Below are 19,538 nucleotides of genomic sequence, written 5' to 3'. Positions count from 1 at the left end.
GCAACTCAGGGTTGCGAATGACCACAGTCACCAATTCTTGTCATGTGTCTGGCCCATGCATGTCTGATCTCTGAATTGTGTGTACTGAAACTCTAATTTCCCTCTGGGATTAATAAAGTATCTTTGATTGATTGATTTAACATACCTGCTTTCAATCAGCAGGTGATTAACAGGCTTCTGCAGAGCCTGATGAGCTGCTGCACAGGTGATTCAACCAATGGATCAAGTGTGCTGGACTAGAGAAACCACTCAAATGTGCTGGATGCCAGCCCTCCAGGACCGGAATTGAATGCCCCTGATCTATGATCTGCTTTAAGATTACTGGCTAAATTCTTGAATAAAACCTTTGGGAACAATATTTTTGGATTTTCTTGAGTTTTCTTTAAATGCTTTTTGTGCATGACATAAAAAAAATCTATCTTTGCAAGGATAAATCTGGTTTTCTCACTACATTATCAGTTAATTTGACAAACCCTTATGTTAGTTTTTGTTAATATCTGAAGAAAATAGATATTTATAACAAAGTTTGTTGATTTTTGTCTAAACCCTACATGACACACACATCTCTATTTTGTTATTAGTTCAGGATTTATATTCATTTTTACTTTATACTGATTGCTAAGCTTCACACACAATAATATAAAGTTACCATAAAGTTTAAATCGCAGTGTTTTTAGTTTTGCCTACTTGTAATGCTCTTGATGAAACATGAGGTTATTATTATGTTTTAAACCATTAAAGGGTAATGACCAGCATTTTACTCAGCATGATGTCAGTTCATTCATCCCGGCACTTAAAACTGGACAAACCTCGACGTGTCCAGTGTTGCATCACGCAGTGTGAAAATAAATAAAACATGTTCAACATGACGTGAATAAATGAGCGTTGTGTTTGTCAGCCCATCAGCCCAACAGCTGGATGATCTTTGCTTTCTAACCACTCGAGTCCAGCTGAATGTGGCGGCTGGAACAGCTCCTCCGCTGCAGCATTTTCATATTTGCTCTGCTGCTGGTTGGGGTCAAATAGCAGGTTTGTGTCCAGCGCGTTCAGGTCATTAATGCTGCTGGACAGCTCTGATGTCATTCTGATTTCACAGGGGAAATCTGCTCCACCTGTAGTCAGCTCAGATACCTGATCCGAGAGCTGACTTCCTGTGGCGAGGCTGTTGTCGGCAATGAGGTGATGCACGCTGCTGAAATCCATCTGCTGCTGCCGCTGGAGCTCCTCCTGCTGCTGCAGTGAGCTCATGGCTAACATTAAAGACTGCTGCTGCTGGTTAATCGTGTTTTCTACGAGGTATTTCGGCCTCTGGGAGGTGCAGCTGCTGCTGGTGTCGTCAGTCATCAAGCGGACTTGGTCTTCAGTGCAGGAGTGGCTGGACTTGGACTCCAGGATCTGAGTGAGGTTCATCCGTGCCATGTAGGTGGAGGATAAATTATGGAGGCCCAAACCTCGCATGCCATCACAGTTTTCTCCTTCCATCTTGCTCAGGAGGACGCTGGTGATGTTCTTGTTGCTGCACTGTTGGTTCGGTGTGGGCGGGACTTGTGTTTGCATCATGACGTTGAGAGGCACGGAGCGGCTCCTCTGAGCCATGCTGCTGGCTGCGAGGTTAGCCTTGCAGTTAGAAAAAATGTTTAACACTTCGGGCGTGACAGGAGAATTGAAGGGAGATGCCACGGAACGTGGGACACTGGGAGGATTCCTCTGATGCACTGCTGGGCTCACGCTGCGACACCGGAAATTCGCTGCGGATATGATGGGGGTTTTATTATCCAGAGGGGCAGGCACGGCAAAACCCTCCTGCTTAGCAATGTTGGATACCTGCTGCTGCACGGGGGAGATGGGAGTCAAGCGGCCGCAGTGGTGGTCATGGTGACGTGCATGAGGAACGGCAAAGGCGTGAGGCTTTTGAAAGTGCTCATCTATCAGGCCCCTGTAGCCGGTGAGGATTCCCACTCCACTTGACTTGTTAGTGCTCCCGCTCCCACTGCTGTAGCTGTTGCTCATCCACTCCAGCCTCGCCTTATCCGGGTGGGTGGCCGTCGGCCTCTGCATGGGTTTGACCGGGCTGCTGGAGATGGTGCTGTTGTCATGGAAACATGTCATGTTGGAATTGATGGGAGTAAATGCAAATGGGTTCCTGCACTCCACTGGACTGGGGGGAATGTTGCTGCTGCAGTTGGAGTGCGGCGTTCCCACCGGGGTGTGATGGCTGCTTCCCAGCGCACTGTCCACCGGAGTGGTAGAAGCCATGTAGGAGCAGGGACTCTCTCCGGTAAGGCTTTGGACTCCTCCCATCATCTCAGAAGTGGGTGTGGGAGTCTGGATCAGGCGGCTGTTGTTGTTCGCAGTGTGATAGAAAGCCGTCGTGGCCTGACTGGTGGAAGGTGCGTTGCTGGGCATCAGGGTGTGCTGGCCTTGCAGAGGGCCACAGTTCCCAAGCTCCTGCAGACGTTTGAGCTTCATCTGCTCCTCCATTTGAACCAGCTCCTCCACAATGCTGTCCTGAGTCACATCGTCATCAAAGGAAAAGTAGTCCATAGGTTCCTGCACTGGGAGCTGAGCAGAAGATGCTTGGTTAAAAAACTGCAGGGTGTCATTAGCAGGGTCGGGCTGAGCGTACATCTGCTGTAAAGCTCCATCCAGACATCCTGTTGTTGAGTTTGAACTCACACCTGCATGTTTCTGGAAACCAGTATTAGTGGATACTCCATGCATGTTACCCACTGTGAGCTCCTGCCGTTCCTGTAATATTGCGTCACTGAGTGAAGGGCCAGTTTCCATAATGGTGGAAGTGTTGTCCCTGTGCAATGAGCTATGTGTTTTGGCAACAGAGTCAAAGCCACTAGCTCTGACAGAGGAAGTGCACGATGCAGAGCTCATTCTCATCTCCACCTCCTGTGTGACTGGAGCGCTTTCAGGTCTTCCTGTTGCACCCGAGCAGGAGACATATTCGGTTGTGTTGATATACTCAGAAGCAAGGGCGCCCTCTGCTGGCTGATGGGGGATGAAAATCCTTTTAACTGGGGAAAAGTTTGGACTGAGACCTGAGCGTTTCCTGAGGCTCTTCATGGGTACGAAACCCTCCTCTGTGTGGACGCCGTCAAATGATGGGAGTCTGCTGGTGTTGAAGTTAACAGTGCTGGTACTCTGAGTAGGACTTGTTAAGTGCACAGTGCTTTTATTAAAGCTGTTATTGCTACAATCAGCCACAGTGTTGGTGTCTGATGAGGGCTTCCCACTGCATCTAGAGCTGGACATTTCCTCTGAAATGAGGAAGTCTTTTGTTTGAGGGATGGGCACGCTGGCAGCTCTCTGCACAGCACCAACGCCTCTACTAACCATTGCTTTTTGGATGAAAACCTGACCACCAGAGCGTTGCATCTGACTGTTTCTGTGTATAGCTTCAACTTCCATTTCGACGTCCATGCTCTGAGTGTCGGTGATCATCCCAAGCTCAGCCACCGGGGCCAGAATGGGCATTGCAGACGTACTCCTCATGCTCTGATTGGCACCAGCGCTTCCTGCTGCTGCAGAAGTGATACCTGCGGAAGCCGGTCGCAGCGTGGTGGTAGTTAGAGATGTGGTTTCCCTGCTGTTAGGAGCCAGTGATATGGTTGCCATCTTAACCAAACTGACTGGGCTGATGTGACATGTGGTCATCACAGTCTTGATGGGGCTGTTGGTGATGATCATGGTGGAGGGGGAGTGCAGCGCGACGGCAGAGGTGGCCGAAGGTTTGGGAAGGATTTGAGCATAGCGCTGCCGAGCTGTTCTTTCCCCCACTGGACTGATTAGATTATTCTGGGCTGGTTTGGGGCTCTGTTTCACTGCCTGAACTGGTTGGGGCAACATCTGGAAGTTAATAGGCAGCACTTTGCTCTCTAGTGCCCCCACAGGACTTGGTGACATCAGCTGCCTGCTCTTTTGCACCTGCAGAAAAAAACAAACAAAAAAGCAATAAATTTGACATCACAAGGTTCATCATAGAATTAGAATTACATGTTTTTATGTTAACAGTACTGTGGAAAAGTTTTAAATGTGACAGAAGGGATTCACAATAGAAAGAAAATAGATTATGCTAAATTATTGCTGAATATTTCAACAACATACAAGCTGAAATAAAGCCCGATAGTGAGTTACAACGATGTTTAAAAACTCTAGGGGAGTAGTGTTCTATTTAAGTTTTAAATTTTCATTTTTTTGCATGCAAAACTGATGCTTGCAATTTATTGAAAGGCTCTGCAATTTTAATACATTTTCAATCTATTACACAGCCCTTCAAGAAGGTATATTGTTCAGTGTGTGTTTAGCTAGAAAAGAACAAATTTCTCACAGTGATGGGGCTTGGGACAGCTGCAACAATGCCAAAGGTCGGCTGTGGTGAAGGAGTGGTGGGGCTACTAGCCACAACGTCTTCTACCCTCTTAGCGTGTCCATCTGCAGGTGAGGGAGACTGCAGCTTCTGCTCCTGCTGCTTCCTCTGAATCTTCCTCTGCAGCTGCTGCTTGGCATCTACGGACGGTGATGAAAACATCGTCACCTGAGGCTGGAAGGGGCGAGCCTCTGATGTGGGGAGGAATGCTGAGACGGTCTGTGAAGGTTTGCTTTCTGGAGAAACAACAAAAGGAGGTAAACATACTTTATTTGAATATTGTTTTAGGATTTTTACACTCAGTTTTCTTCATTCAATGAAATATATAAAATATTACAGTGATATTTGAAAATTTGTTTCATATTTGCCTTATTTTGTATCATTAGATTGGTCAATGCCACTAAAAATAAGGCAAAACAAACAAACAAAACAACAAAAAGAAGAATTAGAAACTAATATTGTGCAGATACTTTGAGATAAATTAAAAAAAATATTTATCACAAATATGAACTGAAAAGAATACATAGAAGGAATGAATGTATTAATCAGTGTTCTCAGGTTTATCTTGTTCCAGTCACACAAAAGGATAAAAGTAGGTACAGTAACAGGCAGCTGCCACCAGATGTCAGCACCTCTTCCTCCATCTCTTACCTGTTGCTGTGCCCGTCATTATGGTGAGAGCTGCCAGCGACTTGTTGCTGATGTAGTGGCTGTCAATCAGGAAGTGAGCCAAGTCTTCCACGGAATCAAACTGGCGTTTCAGCACCTTCTGGGCCCACTCACACACCAGATCGCAGGCTGCAAATCTCACTTCTTCCTTGATGCTGCTGAGCTGGCACGGTGACTCCAGCGCATCACAGTGGAGCTACGCACAGCAGACATGATTAAATATACAGAAACAGCATAATGAAAGAGTAACAATGCTGATGATCTTACTCCGTCTGGTGTTTTATGGAGGTCCAGGGTGGGTAAAGATGGCATATGAATGTACGGTCTCTTCCTTAGTCCGCTGTAGCAATATGTAGGTCAGTGTTAAGGACAAAAGCTCTAAATCTGGTAAGTAAAGAAAGCTAATTTGCATCGGTTTTATGCTTTCAGCTGGTTTATTTGCAAAATTATATCATAAATGTAATAAAAGAATGCAAACATTATCAGAGGTGCTGCTGAGGCTATACCCCGTCACACCAGCAGCATCAAACTCCAGTACATGGCTGCATCCCAACATAGTCCGAGAGTCCTGTTTGTGTCAAAACCATCACAGGATGTGCTGCTGATGTACAAAGCCTGATTTTGAGCATCTTGATCCTTGTGGACCACCATCCTGCATGTTTTAGGCATTTCCCCGCATCATCTGATCAAACAGCAGCATTATTTTGTATAATTTCTTCCAGATGTTCTCACTTATTTGCTATCCACAGGTTCAAACACCTACACATGCAGGACGGTGGCTCCTGAAGACCAGGATTGTCTCCATACTGAACATTTTCCAACTTGGACCATTTCTAGCCAGAATCTATCGGGTGGTGTGGCTTGTGGAGAAAGCAGAGGGCACTTAACTCATTCACTGCCAGCCATTCCCTGATCGCTAAAGGCCTTCGCTGCCAGCGTTTCTCGCCGTTTTTACGGTTTTTTTAAGAGTCACAGAACGTTGAGCGCTAGGATGATGTCAATGCCAAAACAACCAAAACAAAGAGGAGACTCGCCTCTTACATCAGGAAGAATCTGCACGTTTCGAGCGTTATCCGTTATTTCATAATCCGTTGTCAAATTGTGATCGGTAGACGCTTTTCCGGTTCGTGCCTCACTTTTTTTTTTACAGGAACGGCCCAAAACGATCTCCTAACACATGGATTTTCTGCTTCCTGATCACGTGACGTGTGACTTATGCAGATGAAGATCGGCTTCAGAGCTAAGATGTTTGTTCTCTCAGCAAGGGGGCTCTTTCCGATGCCCAAAAAGTAAAAAAATGCAAGTGACAACTTTAATCGTCATTGGCAGTGAATGAGTTAATCTAACCTGAAGGAGGCTTTATTAATGAAAATGTAAAGATTTCATAACTGCACTCGTTTAAAAAATGACCTCAATAAATACATTTAAACATTTACGTACAGGAGGTTTTGCAAGAAAAGAAACTGTTTTGATTGTGTTTGATTATTTCTGGAGGAAAATGGCAGAAACTAGAAGCTGTGACCCCACTTTTCTTAATCCAGATAAAGGTCACAAACACAATCCAACACTGCACTTTGACGTCACGAACCAAACTAAAGTGAGCATGAAGGTCAAGATCACATAGACTCCCCAGACGGTTTCTGCATTATGCTCGTGCCTTTGAGGCTGAGGGGGACTTTATTTCATTTCACATCTATATTTAGAGAGCAAATGAACTGCTGCAGCAGATGGTCTAAGAGTGTGGACACACACACACGCACGCGCACACACACACACACACACACACACACACACACACACACACACACACACACACACTCCCTGAAAACACTCATCAGGTGATCTAGGTGGGCTGTCCTCTCACCTGAAGCAAAGCTTAAAAAGCAACTGCAAGCACTTTCAAACAGACTTGAATCTGCACCGAAGGGCCTTGCATGTCTGTTAGTGCTTGTTTTTGTCTTCTTAAACTTTTGCTTTGCACTATCTTCCATTGGGAAAGAGAAGGAAACTCATCTGTGGGTAATCCTGTTGTCTAGTAGCTCCGGTTTGGACCAGCTGAAAACAATAAGTGCAATCAGGGGCTGTGAACGAGCCGTTTCTCCCCTCCCTGAAAACTCTCATCAGGTGATCTACACCTGATGACACTCCGGGGTAAAGACATACGTGTCTACGATGGTGTCTACCTGCGCGTGTACACAGAGCAAACAAACTCGACCCAGACGCTGCTCCATCAACACCTTGCAAAATTTGCCATTATCCTATACCTGTGATCACTGACTCCAGAGGAAGGTCACACACAGCAAACCGCTTTCGCAACCTTCAAAACCTCTGCTCGCTTACCCCCCCCCCAAACAGCTGTAAACAAAGCAGACTTCATTACCGCATATGCAAACCACCTGTCACTCTCACTGAGACCTGGATCAAACCATGTGACAGTGCTACCCCATCTGCTCGCTCATTTAACCACACTTTCACCCGCACTTCTCGTGCATCTGGCCGAGGTGGTGGAACGGGCATGTTAATTTCCAACAAATGGATATACAGTCAGTTGCTACCCATCACAGAATACAACTCCCTTGAATACCATGCCATCCAGGTAACTGTACCGAAAAAAATTCTTTTTGGTTGTCATATATTGCCAACCAGGTCAACTGGGAGACTTTCTTGATGAACTCGACACCCTGCTCTCCTCCATTCCTGAGCACGACTGTCCCACAATGGTCCTTGGAGACATGAATATTCACTTGGACAATCCCAGCTCATCAGGCTTCCTGTCACTAATGTCACCATTTGATCTAAAACTAGTGCAAAGTCCTACTACTCACAAAGCTGGAAAAGCACTTGACCTCATTTTCACCAGAAACTGTGCCTTAGACACAATCTCTGTCACACCGCTGCATCTTTCCAATCATTACTTCATCCATTTCAGCACGACTCTACAAGGGATGTCCACCAATGGTCGCATTCCACAGCAACCTCCGCAATCTGGCACTCAACCACTTCTCCTCTTGTTGCCTCCACTCTTCCATCTCCCAGCACATTCTCTGCTTATGAAGTGAATGATGCTACCGAGTCACTCTGCTCCACACTCTGCTCTTGTCTTAACAACTTGTGCCCTTTAGCCACTAGACCAGCAAGATCCTCTCAGTCGCACCCTTGGCTAAATGATACCCTCCGGTCTCTACGCACCAATCTTAGAGCTGCGGAACGGAAATAGCGCAAAACAAAAGATCCTGGTGATCAATTGAAATTTTTATGAATTACTGTCCTCATTCTCTGCCAGCATCACTGATGCAAAGAAAGCTTTCTACACTGACAAAATTCTCTGCTTTACTGACTCAGAAACTATTTTCGACATTCAAAACTCTGCTAAACCCTCCGTCTCCACCTCCTACCAACAATCTATCAGCTGACACCTTTGCCTCATTCTTCACTGACAAAGTGGCAGCCATAAGCAAACAGTTTACTCAACTGGCCACTCCTTAACATTCGCTACCACAAACTCCTTCTAGCCCAACCATCTCAAGCCCTACTGCTTCATTTTCCTCTTTTTCTCATGTCACTGAGAACTGTGTGTCCAAGCTTCTCACGGGCAGCCACCCTGCTACATGCTCACTTGACCCCATTCCGACTAAGCAGCTCCAAGCTATTGCTCCTACAGTAGCCGTAGCAGTCACACGAGTGATCAACGCTTCACCGACATCCGGTACATTTCCCACCTCTCTCAGGCATGCTCAGGTTAAACCGCTGCTAAAAAACCCATCTCTTCCTCCAAATCATGTGGAGAACTACCGACCTATCTCTCTCCTCCCTTTTCTGTCCAAAATCATTGAAAGGGTGGCTTTCAAGCAGATCACAGAATACCTCTCACAAAACTGTCTGCTTGACCCTTACCAATCTGGGTTCAAAAAGGGCCACACCACTGAAACTGATCTGTTAGCAGTGACGGAATCCTTAACAGAAGCTAGAGCGACTGCCAAATCCTCAGTGCTCATCCTGCTTGACTTATCGGCAGCATTTGACACTGTCAACCATGGCTTCCTTTTGTCCACACTCTCTAGCATGGGCATCGCAGAGAAAGCACACGCCTGGTTTGAATTGTACCTCACAGGAAAATCATTTAGTGTATCTTGGCTTGGACAATCCTCTACTGTGCACCATCTTGCCACAGGAGTCCCCCAGGGCTCTGTACTAGGACCTCTTCTCTTTGCCATATACACCACCTCACTGGGTGAGATCATTCGATCACATGGCTTCTCCTACCACTGCTATGCAGACGACACCCAGCTCTATCTGTCAATTCCACCAGACGACCACATGGTCTCTGCACGAATATCAAACTGTCTCTCTGACATATCAAAATGGATGAAATCCCACCATCTCCAACTCAACCTCTCTAAAACTGAACTACTTGTCATCCCGGCAAAACCATCCATACAGCACAATATGTCAATCCAAAATGACTTCCTATCTCTGGCTCCTTCAAAGGCAGTTCGAAATCTGGGTGTTGTGATTGATGAACACCTGACCTTTAAAGATCATGTTGCCTCTGTTGCTCGTTCATGCCGCTTTGCGCTGTTTAACATACAAAAGATCAGACCATACCTAACACAACATGCCACCCAGCTCTTGGTGCAATCTACTGTCATCTCCCGCCTCGATTACAGCAATGCTCTTCTAACTGGTCTTCTGGACTTCTTCAAATGGTCCAGAACACAGTGGCGCGTCTGGTCTTCAATCAGCCAAAAACAGCACACGTCACCCCTCTGTTCATTGAGCTCCACTGGCTACCGCTAGCAGCACGTATCAAATTCAAATTGCTAACTCTAGCATACAAAGTCCGAGATGGTACGGCTCCCATCTACCTGAATCCTCTTGCAAAGGCTTACTTCTTGGCCCGGCCGTGCCGGTCATCACAGGATCGTCGGCTAGCAGTGCCTACACCACGCTCAGGACAATCCAGACTATTCTCATGCATCCACAAATGTGGAATGACCTTCCAAGCACTACCAGAACAGGGACTTCCTTTTCGACTTTCAAGAAACTCCTGAAGACCCTGCGCTTTAGAGAGCATCTTCTAAACTAGCACCCTCCCTGCACCCGTCCCCCCCTCTCTACGGTCCACCCCTTGTTCCCTCCTCTCCATGATTCATCATGCTGCCTCACTGCCACCTACGACTGACTGGAAATTGTTGTTGTTGTTAGCCTCAAGGGCAACATGCCAATTATCACTTGTAAGTCGCTTTGGACAAAAGCGTCTGCTAAATACATAAACATAAACACACACAGGCCAGACAGACAACCCGTTTCCAGTAAAGGATATTTGGATTTTCCTCTCATGCCGAGTCGGCGCGCCTTCATGTTCGGGAACACATTTTTCATCATCTTTCCAAAGTCTGCCGCGCTGAGTGGGTGGTAGTTGAGATTGTCACAGAAGCTCCTGAAATGAGGCAGCATTATACAGAATTAGTGATGATTAACACATTTAGCTTAGGACTTATAACAATAGATAGGTTTTACACATTTAAGCTAGACCTTTAACATTGATATCAGTGACTGTTTGGATAGAAACTTTACCAGTTCGTGTTTGACACCACTCTGCAGCCCTCTGCTGACCAAAAACTGCACTCAATAGTTTTGTGGAGTGGTTAGGTGTCCCAGGGGGTGTTCTTTATCTGCTTTACGGCTGTTACCTGTAATGCTAGTGGTTAACATTTTCAGTTTGCCAATCGTCAATAAAATGCACAATAAGAAGAAAAAGAAGTTTGCTTTTTCTGTTGGCATCATGGCAGAGCCTTGAATTAAAAGTAAGAGAGTAATGTCTTTGGAGATGAAGCTAAGAGCGAAAACCAAAGTGAACATCAGTGCGGCCTACACTAGTTTAAAGGAGCTAGCGGTTAGCATTTTCAGTTTGCCAATCGACACTAAAAAGCAGAAGAAAAAGAAAAAGAAGTTTGCTTCTGGGACTTGGGAGTAATAATAACTCTGACTCACTCTCCTCTTTTAAATCTAGACTCAAAACCCACCTGTTTCAGACTGCATACTGCTAGTGTCATAGTTTCCATCTTCATTGATTTTATTATCTAGTTTGTATTTTTAGGCTTCTGTGTGTGATTTTTGCTGTTTTTAACTTGGTTTGTTGTTGTTATTTTATTGCTGTAAAGTGTACTTGTGTCCCTTGAAAGGCGCTTTCAAATAAAATACATTATTATTATTATTATTATTTATTATTATTATTTTTATCCAATGGTGTGGATATTTTTGCTCTGTGGTTTATTTTAGTATTAGTTGGCTACAGCAGGGTTGTTTACGACAGTTGTAATTCCCTTTTCAACCAGTAGGGCGGTGCAGGAAACTGGTGTGTTACTTTAATGCAAGATCCCCACATCAAAAACCTTACACACAAAAACTTCCATGTTTAATGGCTCTCTGGCGGTTTTTGCTCATCCTTTGATAGCAGAAACCACTTTTCAGTACCTGTAACTTTTATTTGTCAAGTGCAAAACCCTTATCAGGATTGTGGAGTTAAAAAAAACCAGATCTTTATAATGCAAAGTTTCTAATATTTTGATGTCAATATATTCATTAAAAACAATTCTTCATGATTAAACATGACTTTTTGCTCTTTAGAAACAAGTTTTTGATGATTAATGAGCCTTTTTTCTGTGAGCTGCCCTGAAGGCGCCAGTGTTTCTACATGGCGCTGTATTTCTGTCCCGTTGGAGTTAAAAAGATAAAAAAGTTACATAAGTCCATCAGAGCATTTCAGTGACTGTCTCAGATTTTCCATTCTAATATTACCAGCACATGCCGCTCTTTGATTTACATGCCTGCTGCATCTATTTATACTGACACTTTAGCCTGCATGAATGTGGAGCAGGACCAAGCTCTAACACTGTTGTCCTCACGCAGGAAAAATGAAAATCAATTCAAAAAGTGTGCTGCCTGGGATGTGTGCTACTCTATACGTACTTGTATTCGTCATAGACCTCCTGCTTGGGAAGAGAGGTCTCCGGGTATTCCTCTAAATGTTCCCGGATCCAGCTGAATGCATGCATCTGCTGTGTGCGGCTTGATGACAGGGCGTTCTGGTCACTGAGAAAAAAGATCTGGGTCATCGACTGGTAAATCAGAGTCAAAGACAGTTTGGCTTTTTAACTCAGACTATTTCATTCATATTTGGTGCAGAAACGGTTTGAGAATCATTCTGTGTAAATTCTGCACGAGTGACAAACTGATCAGGTGTTCTGTCCAATTGCCATACATTGTCAGACTGGCATATGTGTTGACATATGCTGTAAAATCACCATAAACTTTTTAAGCTGAATGACACTTTGATGGGCCAGTTTACCCATCAGATCATCATACACTTTGTTTAGAACAATCATATGATACCCCTATTGTTGGTTTTATTAGTCAGATCGTCATACACTTTGTTTAGAAATATCGTATGATACCCTGATTGGTGGTTTTACCAGCCGGATCATCATACACTTGACTTTGTCGTGTGTATGCTGAATGTCATAGAGGTTTAGATGAATGCGCATGTGCACATAAACACCATGTATGCCGCTCTGGTATGTATGATGCTCTGTCAGAACACAGGAGCTTTATTCCCCTCAAATATATCACACATTAAATGTTACCGTAAGGCTTAGCTGAACTTCAACTGAATACTTTTGTAAGAAATGGTTTAATGAACAGCCACCTTTAGCATTTTTTTAATCACAATTAGTGAATAGACTCATTAAATTATTTTATGCTGTGAAGTTCATAACAGTTTGAGTTATTTTTACTGTCATCCACATATTTGAAGGAAAAATCTTGTCTAACTGAATACTTATGTATGGAGAAAATTTTTTATTAATGAAACATCCTTTTCCTCTACTACAATCTCTGAAAGAAGACTATTATAATCTTCAGTTTTACCTCAAATTTAGCTTTGTTCTAATTAAATTGCTGCCTTTTTATTTAACATTTCTGTGTGACGTTACCTTTTGTCAGCACTGCTGCTGGGACCAGATGGCAACTTGAGGTAGAGGTAGAGTTTTTCGATATCAGAGAACTTCTCCACATCTTGCTGTAGACAAAAAGGAAAATTGACTAATTTAATATCTTTTTCATGCTTTTGTCACACCTCATAATGAAAATATATCATGTTTCTATCAGTTTAACGTAGAAAGCTTCCTTGTGATTTGAAATTATGAGTTTTTATTTACAAGTTTGAACCATTTACCCTCAAAAGTGCAGCTGATCACATTTTCAATCTGCTGATCAGCATATTTTCTTATTCAATTTATGTAATATACTTTTTTAATACGTCTCATAATTAATTTTTTCAGATTTTTTATCCTAAAAAAAGATGATCACTTTACGTTCAAAAGATTAATTAATTATCCAAGCACATTAATTATTTGGCTGACAGGTCAACATCTGGATAAGAGTAGATTTTATTGCCTTTCATTTGATTGAAAGCTGTACTCCACATAACTAAAAAAACACACACAAAAATATTAGGATGTTTGAACTAAACCCTAATTCAGGAGTAAATATGCCAACAAATGTGACTAAAGCATGGAGAAAAACTTTGATTATGAGTAAATGTTGCTGTCACTGATCCATCGTTAATCCATTTTTTAAAAATAAGAATAAACTTGTGTGTGTTTTTTTGTGTGCTGCAAATGGAAAATCAACACTAAATGAAGCATTTTATAACTCCACGTAAAAACATGTAAGGGACTGGATTGGGGGGTTAACCCCTTAGCATTCCAGCATCCCGCCCATGGGACAAACCCCCATTGCGTTCATTAAACCTGGAAATATATGGGGTTAAACCACCAAATAGTTCCCGAGCGCAGAAACCTAATGCTCTAAGTAACGTTAAGAAAGGACCCTCTGCTTGTTAATGCTTAATATTGCACTCAACGCTCCCCATGGGGATGGGTCAAATGCAGAGATTAAGTTCACCCGTGTGTGGTGATGACCTTAACTTTATAAATAAATAAATGTCTTCTGGTGAAAACACCAGGAGTGTTTAAGAATGGAAAATAAGCACGTTCTTGTTATTCATTGTTGATTGAAACTTCTGAGCCTGAAAAAAGAGGGATGCTACACATACTGTACATGCACACATTCACATGCACAGAAAGACCAGTGGCTGCAGCACAAACGTGTTCATCCTTTGAATGAATTAAAAAAACACATGATCTTAAAAGGCATGTGTGCTCACATACTGCTATAATGCAGAAAATCTATGATTAATAATTATTTTTTCATAGCTGACTGAGCCTATACAAACATTAGTAAGTTAGTAACCCCATTTCTATCTTAAACACTCAATATTAAGCAGGTGTGGGCGGTTACGTAGCTAAAATATCAAGGTAACACTTTTCAACAAGAGTCCCTTCATTAACTTTACCTAGTGCATTGTTAAGCATTAATAAACTGATAAATAAAGTATTACCAACTGCTTAACCATATTATGTAACTCATTACTAAGCAGTCATCCCCCAGCCCTTTGTCCTAACCTTATTGACACCTAATAATTAACCACAATGGTCATTTTAATAAAGGGATACTCTGTTTATTAATGTTTAATAATGCACTAAGAAATGTTCATAAAGGAACCATCTGTTTATTAATGATTAATAATGCAGTAAATAATTTTAATAAAGGGACCCTCTGTTTATTAATGCTTAATAATGCAGTAAGTGATGCTAATAAAGGGACCCTCTGTTTACTAATGCTTAATAATGCACTAAGAAAGATGAAAAGAAAGAAAGAAGAAAATATCATTTTTATAGCACCTCTCAAGATAAAAAATCACGAGGCGCTTCACAAAAACAAAAAATGTAAAAATATAAAAATAATTTAGAAAATGGTTAAAAATATATTTAAAATAAGCAAAAAATAGACAATTGCGACTAAAAAATGTAAAGAAAGAGAGAGAGAGTGAATAGGAACGAAAGAAAGAAAGAAAGAAAGAAAGAAAGAAAGAAAGAAAGAAAGAAAGAAAGAAAGAAAATTATCGTTTATATAGCGTCTCTCAAGACAAAGATCACAAGGCACTTCACATAACAAAACATTTTAAAAGTAACATTAATAAAATAACTCTTTATTAATGCACTAATGTTAGTAAGGGACCATCTGGTTATTAATTCTTAATCATGCACTAAGTACCATTAATAAAGTTCCCTTTGTTTATTAATGCTTAATAATGCCTAAAGTAACTATTAAAGGGACCCTCTGTTTATTAATGCTTAACAATGCACAAAGTAACTAATAAAGGGACCCACCATTTATTGATGATTAATAATGCTCTAAGTAATGTTAAGAAAGGACCCTCTGTTTGTTAATGGTTAATATCGCACTAAGTAAAGTTATTAAAGGGATCCTTATTGTGAAGTGTTACCAAAATAAATTTTTTAGAAGGAATCTGTTAAAATCCATCTTTTAAAAACAATGGCGTGGGACTTATTCAAAAAGCAACAACACATGAGCAGGAACGTTTTGAGAAACAAAACCTATTAAGTGGTGACTAATAGCATTTCCTGTTCCTTTACTACTCAAAGTACATTTGTTGAACTTGTTTTATCATTAATAAAATCAAGCTGCACATCAGGAAAGCGTGTCAAACAGGATGATCCATCAGACTGAGAGAAAAGTAAATAAACAGTCAGTAAATAATTCACCTGAGCTCTGAGCTAACAGGTCGTCCACTCTAAAAGGCTCCATCTATTGGCTGATCTAAGAAGCTGCTGCGTATGGGATTACCTGTATAATAAGGACGGTTAATACCTGGCTCAAAATAACATTTAAATTTAATTACTTAGCTGAAGCTTTTATCCAACTTATTCACTTAAGCAAATTACAAATGTAGAACACAGAGGAGGTGCTTTCAGGTTCAGAATTATGTCGAGAACCCTTAAAATCATGAGTCTGCTTAAAAATAATCAGGTGAAAGTTACATCATTCATTCACAAAATTTAAATTAGGCGTCAAAATAGAATAACTCACCAGAATGTTTTCCACTTTAGATTGAACCGATTTGCTGGCCAAAAAAAAAGGAAACAAAGCAGAAATTAGCATGAAGCTGGTGTAACATGAGCACTTGTTTCTGAAGAGTATTTATTTATAAAGCAGAGGAATGATCGGTATGAGATGACCCTCCCTTCAGCATCTCTCAAGTCTGCCGACGAGGACAACGGGGACAAATGCAGCATCTGTTTCATCAGACGCCAGAAAGCGGGAATCTACCCATGACATAATGAAAAGAACGACCCACACAAGCTGAACTACTTGTACACATTTGTAACCACTAGCAATCAGGTGCATGAAAAACTCCTGCAGCTCTCCTTGCTACCCATGAGACAGAAGGCAGTTAACCGCTACAGACTCTTACTTGACGACACTGCGCAGGTCAGAATCAGGAGACGCTCTAAGCCAAGACAAGAACGGTTCACTTTAATTCACTGTTACCAGGAAAGGAGGGGGCAGAGGATTTCCTGGTTCTAGAAGCCTGACAGTAAGCTCGTTGTGAGGCAGATTTGGCAGGTAAACTGAACGACATCTGACGCAAGGTTCGGCAAGGGTTCTGATTAGGAAACGAAGAGCTGATGCAAGTCATCTTTTACTCTGCAGCACAGATGAATTCTGTGATTTGAATGCCTGAATGAAAAGCAGCACAAGTTACTGGAGATTTATTATTAAAAAACAACAACAACAAACAAGGATCCTATTTATTGTGATATGCATGTAAACTTAAATAAACACTCAAATAATCCTATAGGGTTTATTATCTTTATAGCACACATTCAGTATTTGCAATATTTGGTGCGTTTCCGAAGAGATACTCTACTTCCTGCAGACGCTTGAACTTTGACCTTTCCTGGTCACTTGGCCTTTTGACATTTTATGGCTGCTTGATATTCAAATTATAGCACAAAATGTCAGAACATGGCTCCAAAAAACAACAACAAATGCTGATGTTTTCCACAATAATTTGTCATCTTCCACATAAAATATTTTAGTAGATTTACAAAATATATCAAAATTTCATTTAGATTGCAGCACCAACAAGCTAGAGACACAAATTGCATGTAAAAATTACATATTAGGCAACCAGATTAACCACCATGACTTTAACATTCAGCACATGGAGTGTTTTAACATGATAACTCACTGATAACTGATGCTATCACAATTAGTAAATAAGACAGGACTTATTATCTGAACTGACGGTAGGCATTTAGAACAGTTCAGTCCGTCTGATTGGAATGCATTTGGTGTCTGTGATTATTCTAATCCTTATTGATATTATGCATTGATGGTGCATCTTTATGTAATGTGCAGGCTTGTTTCTGGATCTGTAGAAGCAACAACAGCTGACAGCTAGAAGAAAAGAATGGTTTTCTGGAGCCTCATTGATAAATTTAAACCCCTCCCTTATTCTTTTAAATAAGAACTGAGCAAGTCTTCTGATGTGTGCATATTAACCTTGAAACAAAGCTGCAGGCAAAAAGCAAAAAATAGAAGAAAACAGTCAAGTTTCTTCTCAGCAACCAGCAGCTCATTCTCGACTCATCAGCTTGAACAGAACTGAGACCAGCAGCTGATGGCATGAACGTTCTGATCTTTTGTTTACATTAAACTCACTTTCATGTTCCTTTCGAGCCTCTACAGACCCTCAGGGTCACACGCCCATAAGTAAGGTTAACGTTGAGGACTCTTAACTCGAAACAGAACTTCAGAACTTATCTTGATTGTATTTTCGATAAAAGATTACATTTTTCACTGTTAGAACAAACCTCACATGCTATTTTACCACTAACTTCAAATGTAAATATTGTAAAAACATTTTTAATCAACTTTTTTTTTTACTATTGGAAAGTGTGAAAACAGTCAAATAAGTTTGCTATTATTAAAATATGTTGGTAACCTATATAATTCTGTTTAATTTCATTCACAGGAATCATTTAGCCAAATATAAGAAGTAATTTTGAGTAACTTTTGCACTTTTAACAGAATCTATTGTAATTTTATTTATGGCTTTTTAAATTCTCTATACTCAGTTAACCTCCATGATAGCACTTCTCAGTTTGGAAGACAAAACTGTTGCAGCTAAAATGATCTTTTAAAAAACAAATCAGCAAACATGGATCCGTGCACAGCTGCATGTGAACGCCTCACCAGATGGAGTTCTTGATCCTGAGCTGCAGAGTGCTGACTTCAGCACCCTGCAGCCCGGGGAGCAGGCCGGGCAGACCTCCTGCTCCGGGCTCCGGCTGCTGGGGCTCCTCGTCCGCCATCAGGATGGGCCTCAGAACCGGACTGGACTCAACAAATGTGGGGACCCGGCGGAGCTAAGCGACATGGACCGGGGCACGTTGCGACGGGACAGCAACGCGCCCTGTTGTTGTTGTTCCCACCCAGACCTCCTCCCTCCACATGATCGCTCGCTCCAGGTCCAGAGGTCCAGACAGACACCCGGTCGGTCGGTGTGGGGGCGGCGGGGCAGCTGAGCTACGAGCTGCCGTTGGATCCGGAGAGCTGCATGGATATAAATAAAAAATAAAGGTAAACAGCAACGTGGACAGCAGGAAAACAAACAGTTTAGTCCCTCCGGTGCGCCCTGCCCCGCACGTTGTGGGATTTCTCAGCATGTGCACTGTGAGTAGTAGCTGCTGGGTGCACGCATGCGCACTGAGACGTTCAGCATCAAAACAAGAAACAAGCTGAAGGCACCAATGGATATTTAAATGGGTGATACTTCTGACATTATTTAGATTTAAATTATTTTCATTTGGAATTTATTATCATTGTTATGGAAAACATATTTTTGCTCAATAAAATTATATAAGTCCTTGATTGAAAAAGCCCAAGTTTAGCAGAGAATTATGCAGCAATTAACAGTAGAAAAATATCAAATGTAATCTACTGTTTTTACAGAGTGATATATTTTTGTCTTTAATTTGTAAAGTTTTGTTTTTACAATCATTCCATAAAATGTAACATAATAGAATACAATGAAAAAAACTATTTGAATTTAATGGAATTCAATTATTTTAAAGAGTCATCCTGTATTCTTCAATAAACTTGATTTAGATTTTTTTTAATATCTGTGGAACAGAGATATAACACAAGTGCAGAAAAGATGGTGAATTAGTGCGCAAGTTAAAGAAAATATATAAAAACAAAAACATTATTTTAAAGGAAATGAATGCACAAAAATAAAACTGAAATTTTCAAATATATTGTGAAGGGTTACATTAGAAATCCGTTAGATTTTAACCCTTTCGGACCAATGTCATGGCCATGGCACCATTCCACCAATCAGCGCGGGGCTGTAACGCGCCAAATGTTGGTGTGTCTGCAGAAGCAGAAAACTGCTCGGTCTCTTCTTGTGTTTACGGTCAGATCTCTAAAGCTAGCAATGCTAGGTTTATGAAACTCTCACATCACAAGGTTGATTAGTTGTGCTAAATAAGGATAT

At 41.7% G+C, this 19,538-nt stretch overlaps 1 protein-coding gene across 1 annotated transcript; it reads right to left on the bottom strand.

The window, feature by feature from the left end:
* Positions 1 to 270: 270 nt before the first annotated feature.
* LOC107381383 (DNA-binding protein RFX7) lies at positions 271 to 18,575 on the bottom strand. Its single transcript, XM_070555005.1, has 9 exons — positions 18,236 to 18,575; positions 16,064 to 16,097; positions 13,042 to 13,127; positions 12,020 to 12,142; positions 10,371 to 10,487; positions 5,315 to 5,399; positions 5,030 to 5,243; positions 4,340 to 4,614; positions 271 to 3,936 (listed from the first exon to the last, which is right to left on the bottom strand). The coding sequence occupies exons 1-9, from the start codon at positions 18,352 to 18,354 to the stop codon at positions 895 to 897; spliced, it is 4,095 nt and encodes a 1,364-aa protein (XP_070411106.1). The 5' UTR covers positions 18,355 to 18,575; the 3' UTR covers positions 271 to 894.
* Positions 18,576 to 19,538: the final 963 nt, after the last annotated feature.

This window comes from Nothobranchius furzeri, chromosome 9 (genome assembly GCF_043380555.1).
Source record: "Nothobranchius furzeri strain GRZ-AD chromosome 9, NfurGRZ-RIMD1, whole genome shotgun sequence".
In the NCBI taxonomy this organism is placed as follows: Eukaryota; Metazoa; Chordata; class Actinopteri; order Cyprinodontiformes; family Nothobranchiidae; genus Nothobranchius; species Nothobranchius furzeri.
The sequence above is the reverse complement of the archived record's forward strand: the minus strand, read 5'-3'. Positions and strand labels throughout refer to the sequence as shown.

What these genes read in the sequence shown, in the direction of transcription:
- LOC107381383 (XM_070555005.1), bottom strand. Translation starts at nt 18,354, where the DNA reads ATGGCGGACGAGGAGCCCCAGCAGCCGGAGCCCGGAGCAGGAGGTCTG. An exon ending in GAGGTCTATGACGAATACAA is followed by an intron (nt 10,488 to 12,019) that starts GTACGTATAGAG and finishes GCCTCATTTCAG; the next exon opens with GAGCTTCTGTGACAATCTCA. An exon ending in CTGTCCCAAGCCCCATCACT is followed by an intron (nt 3,937 to 4,339) that starts GTGAGAAATTTG and finishes TTTTTTCTGCAG; the next exon opens with GTGCAAAAGAGCAGGCAGCT.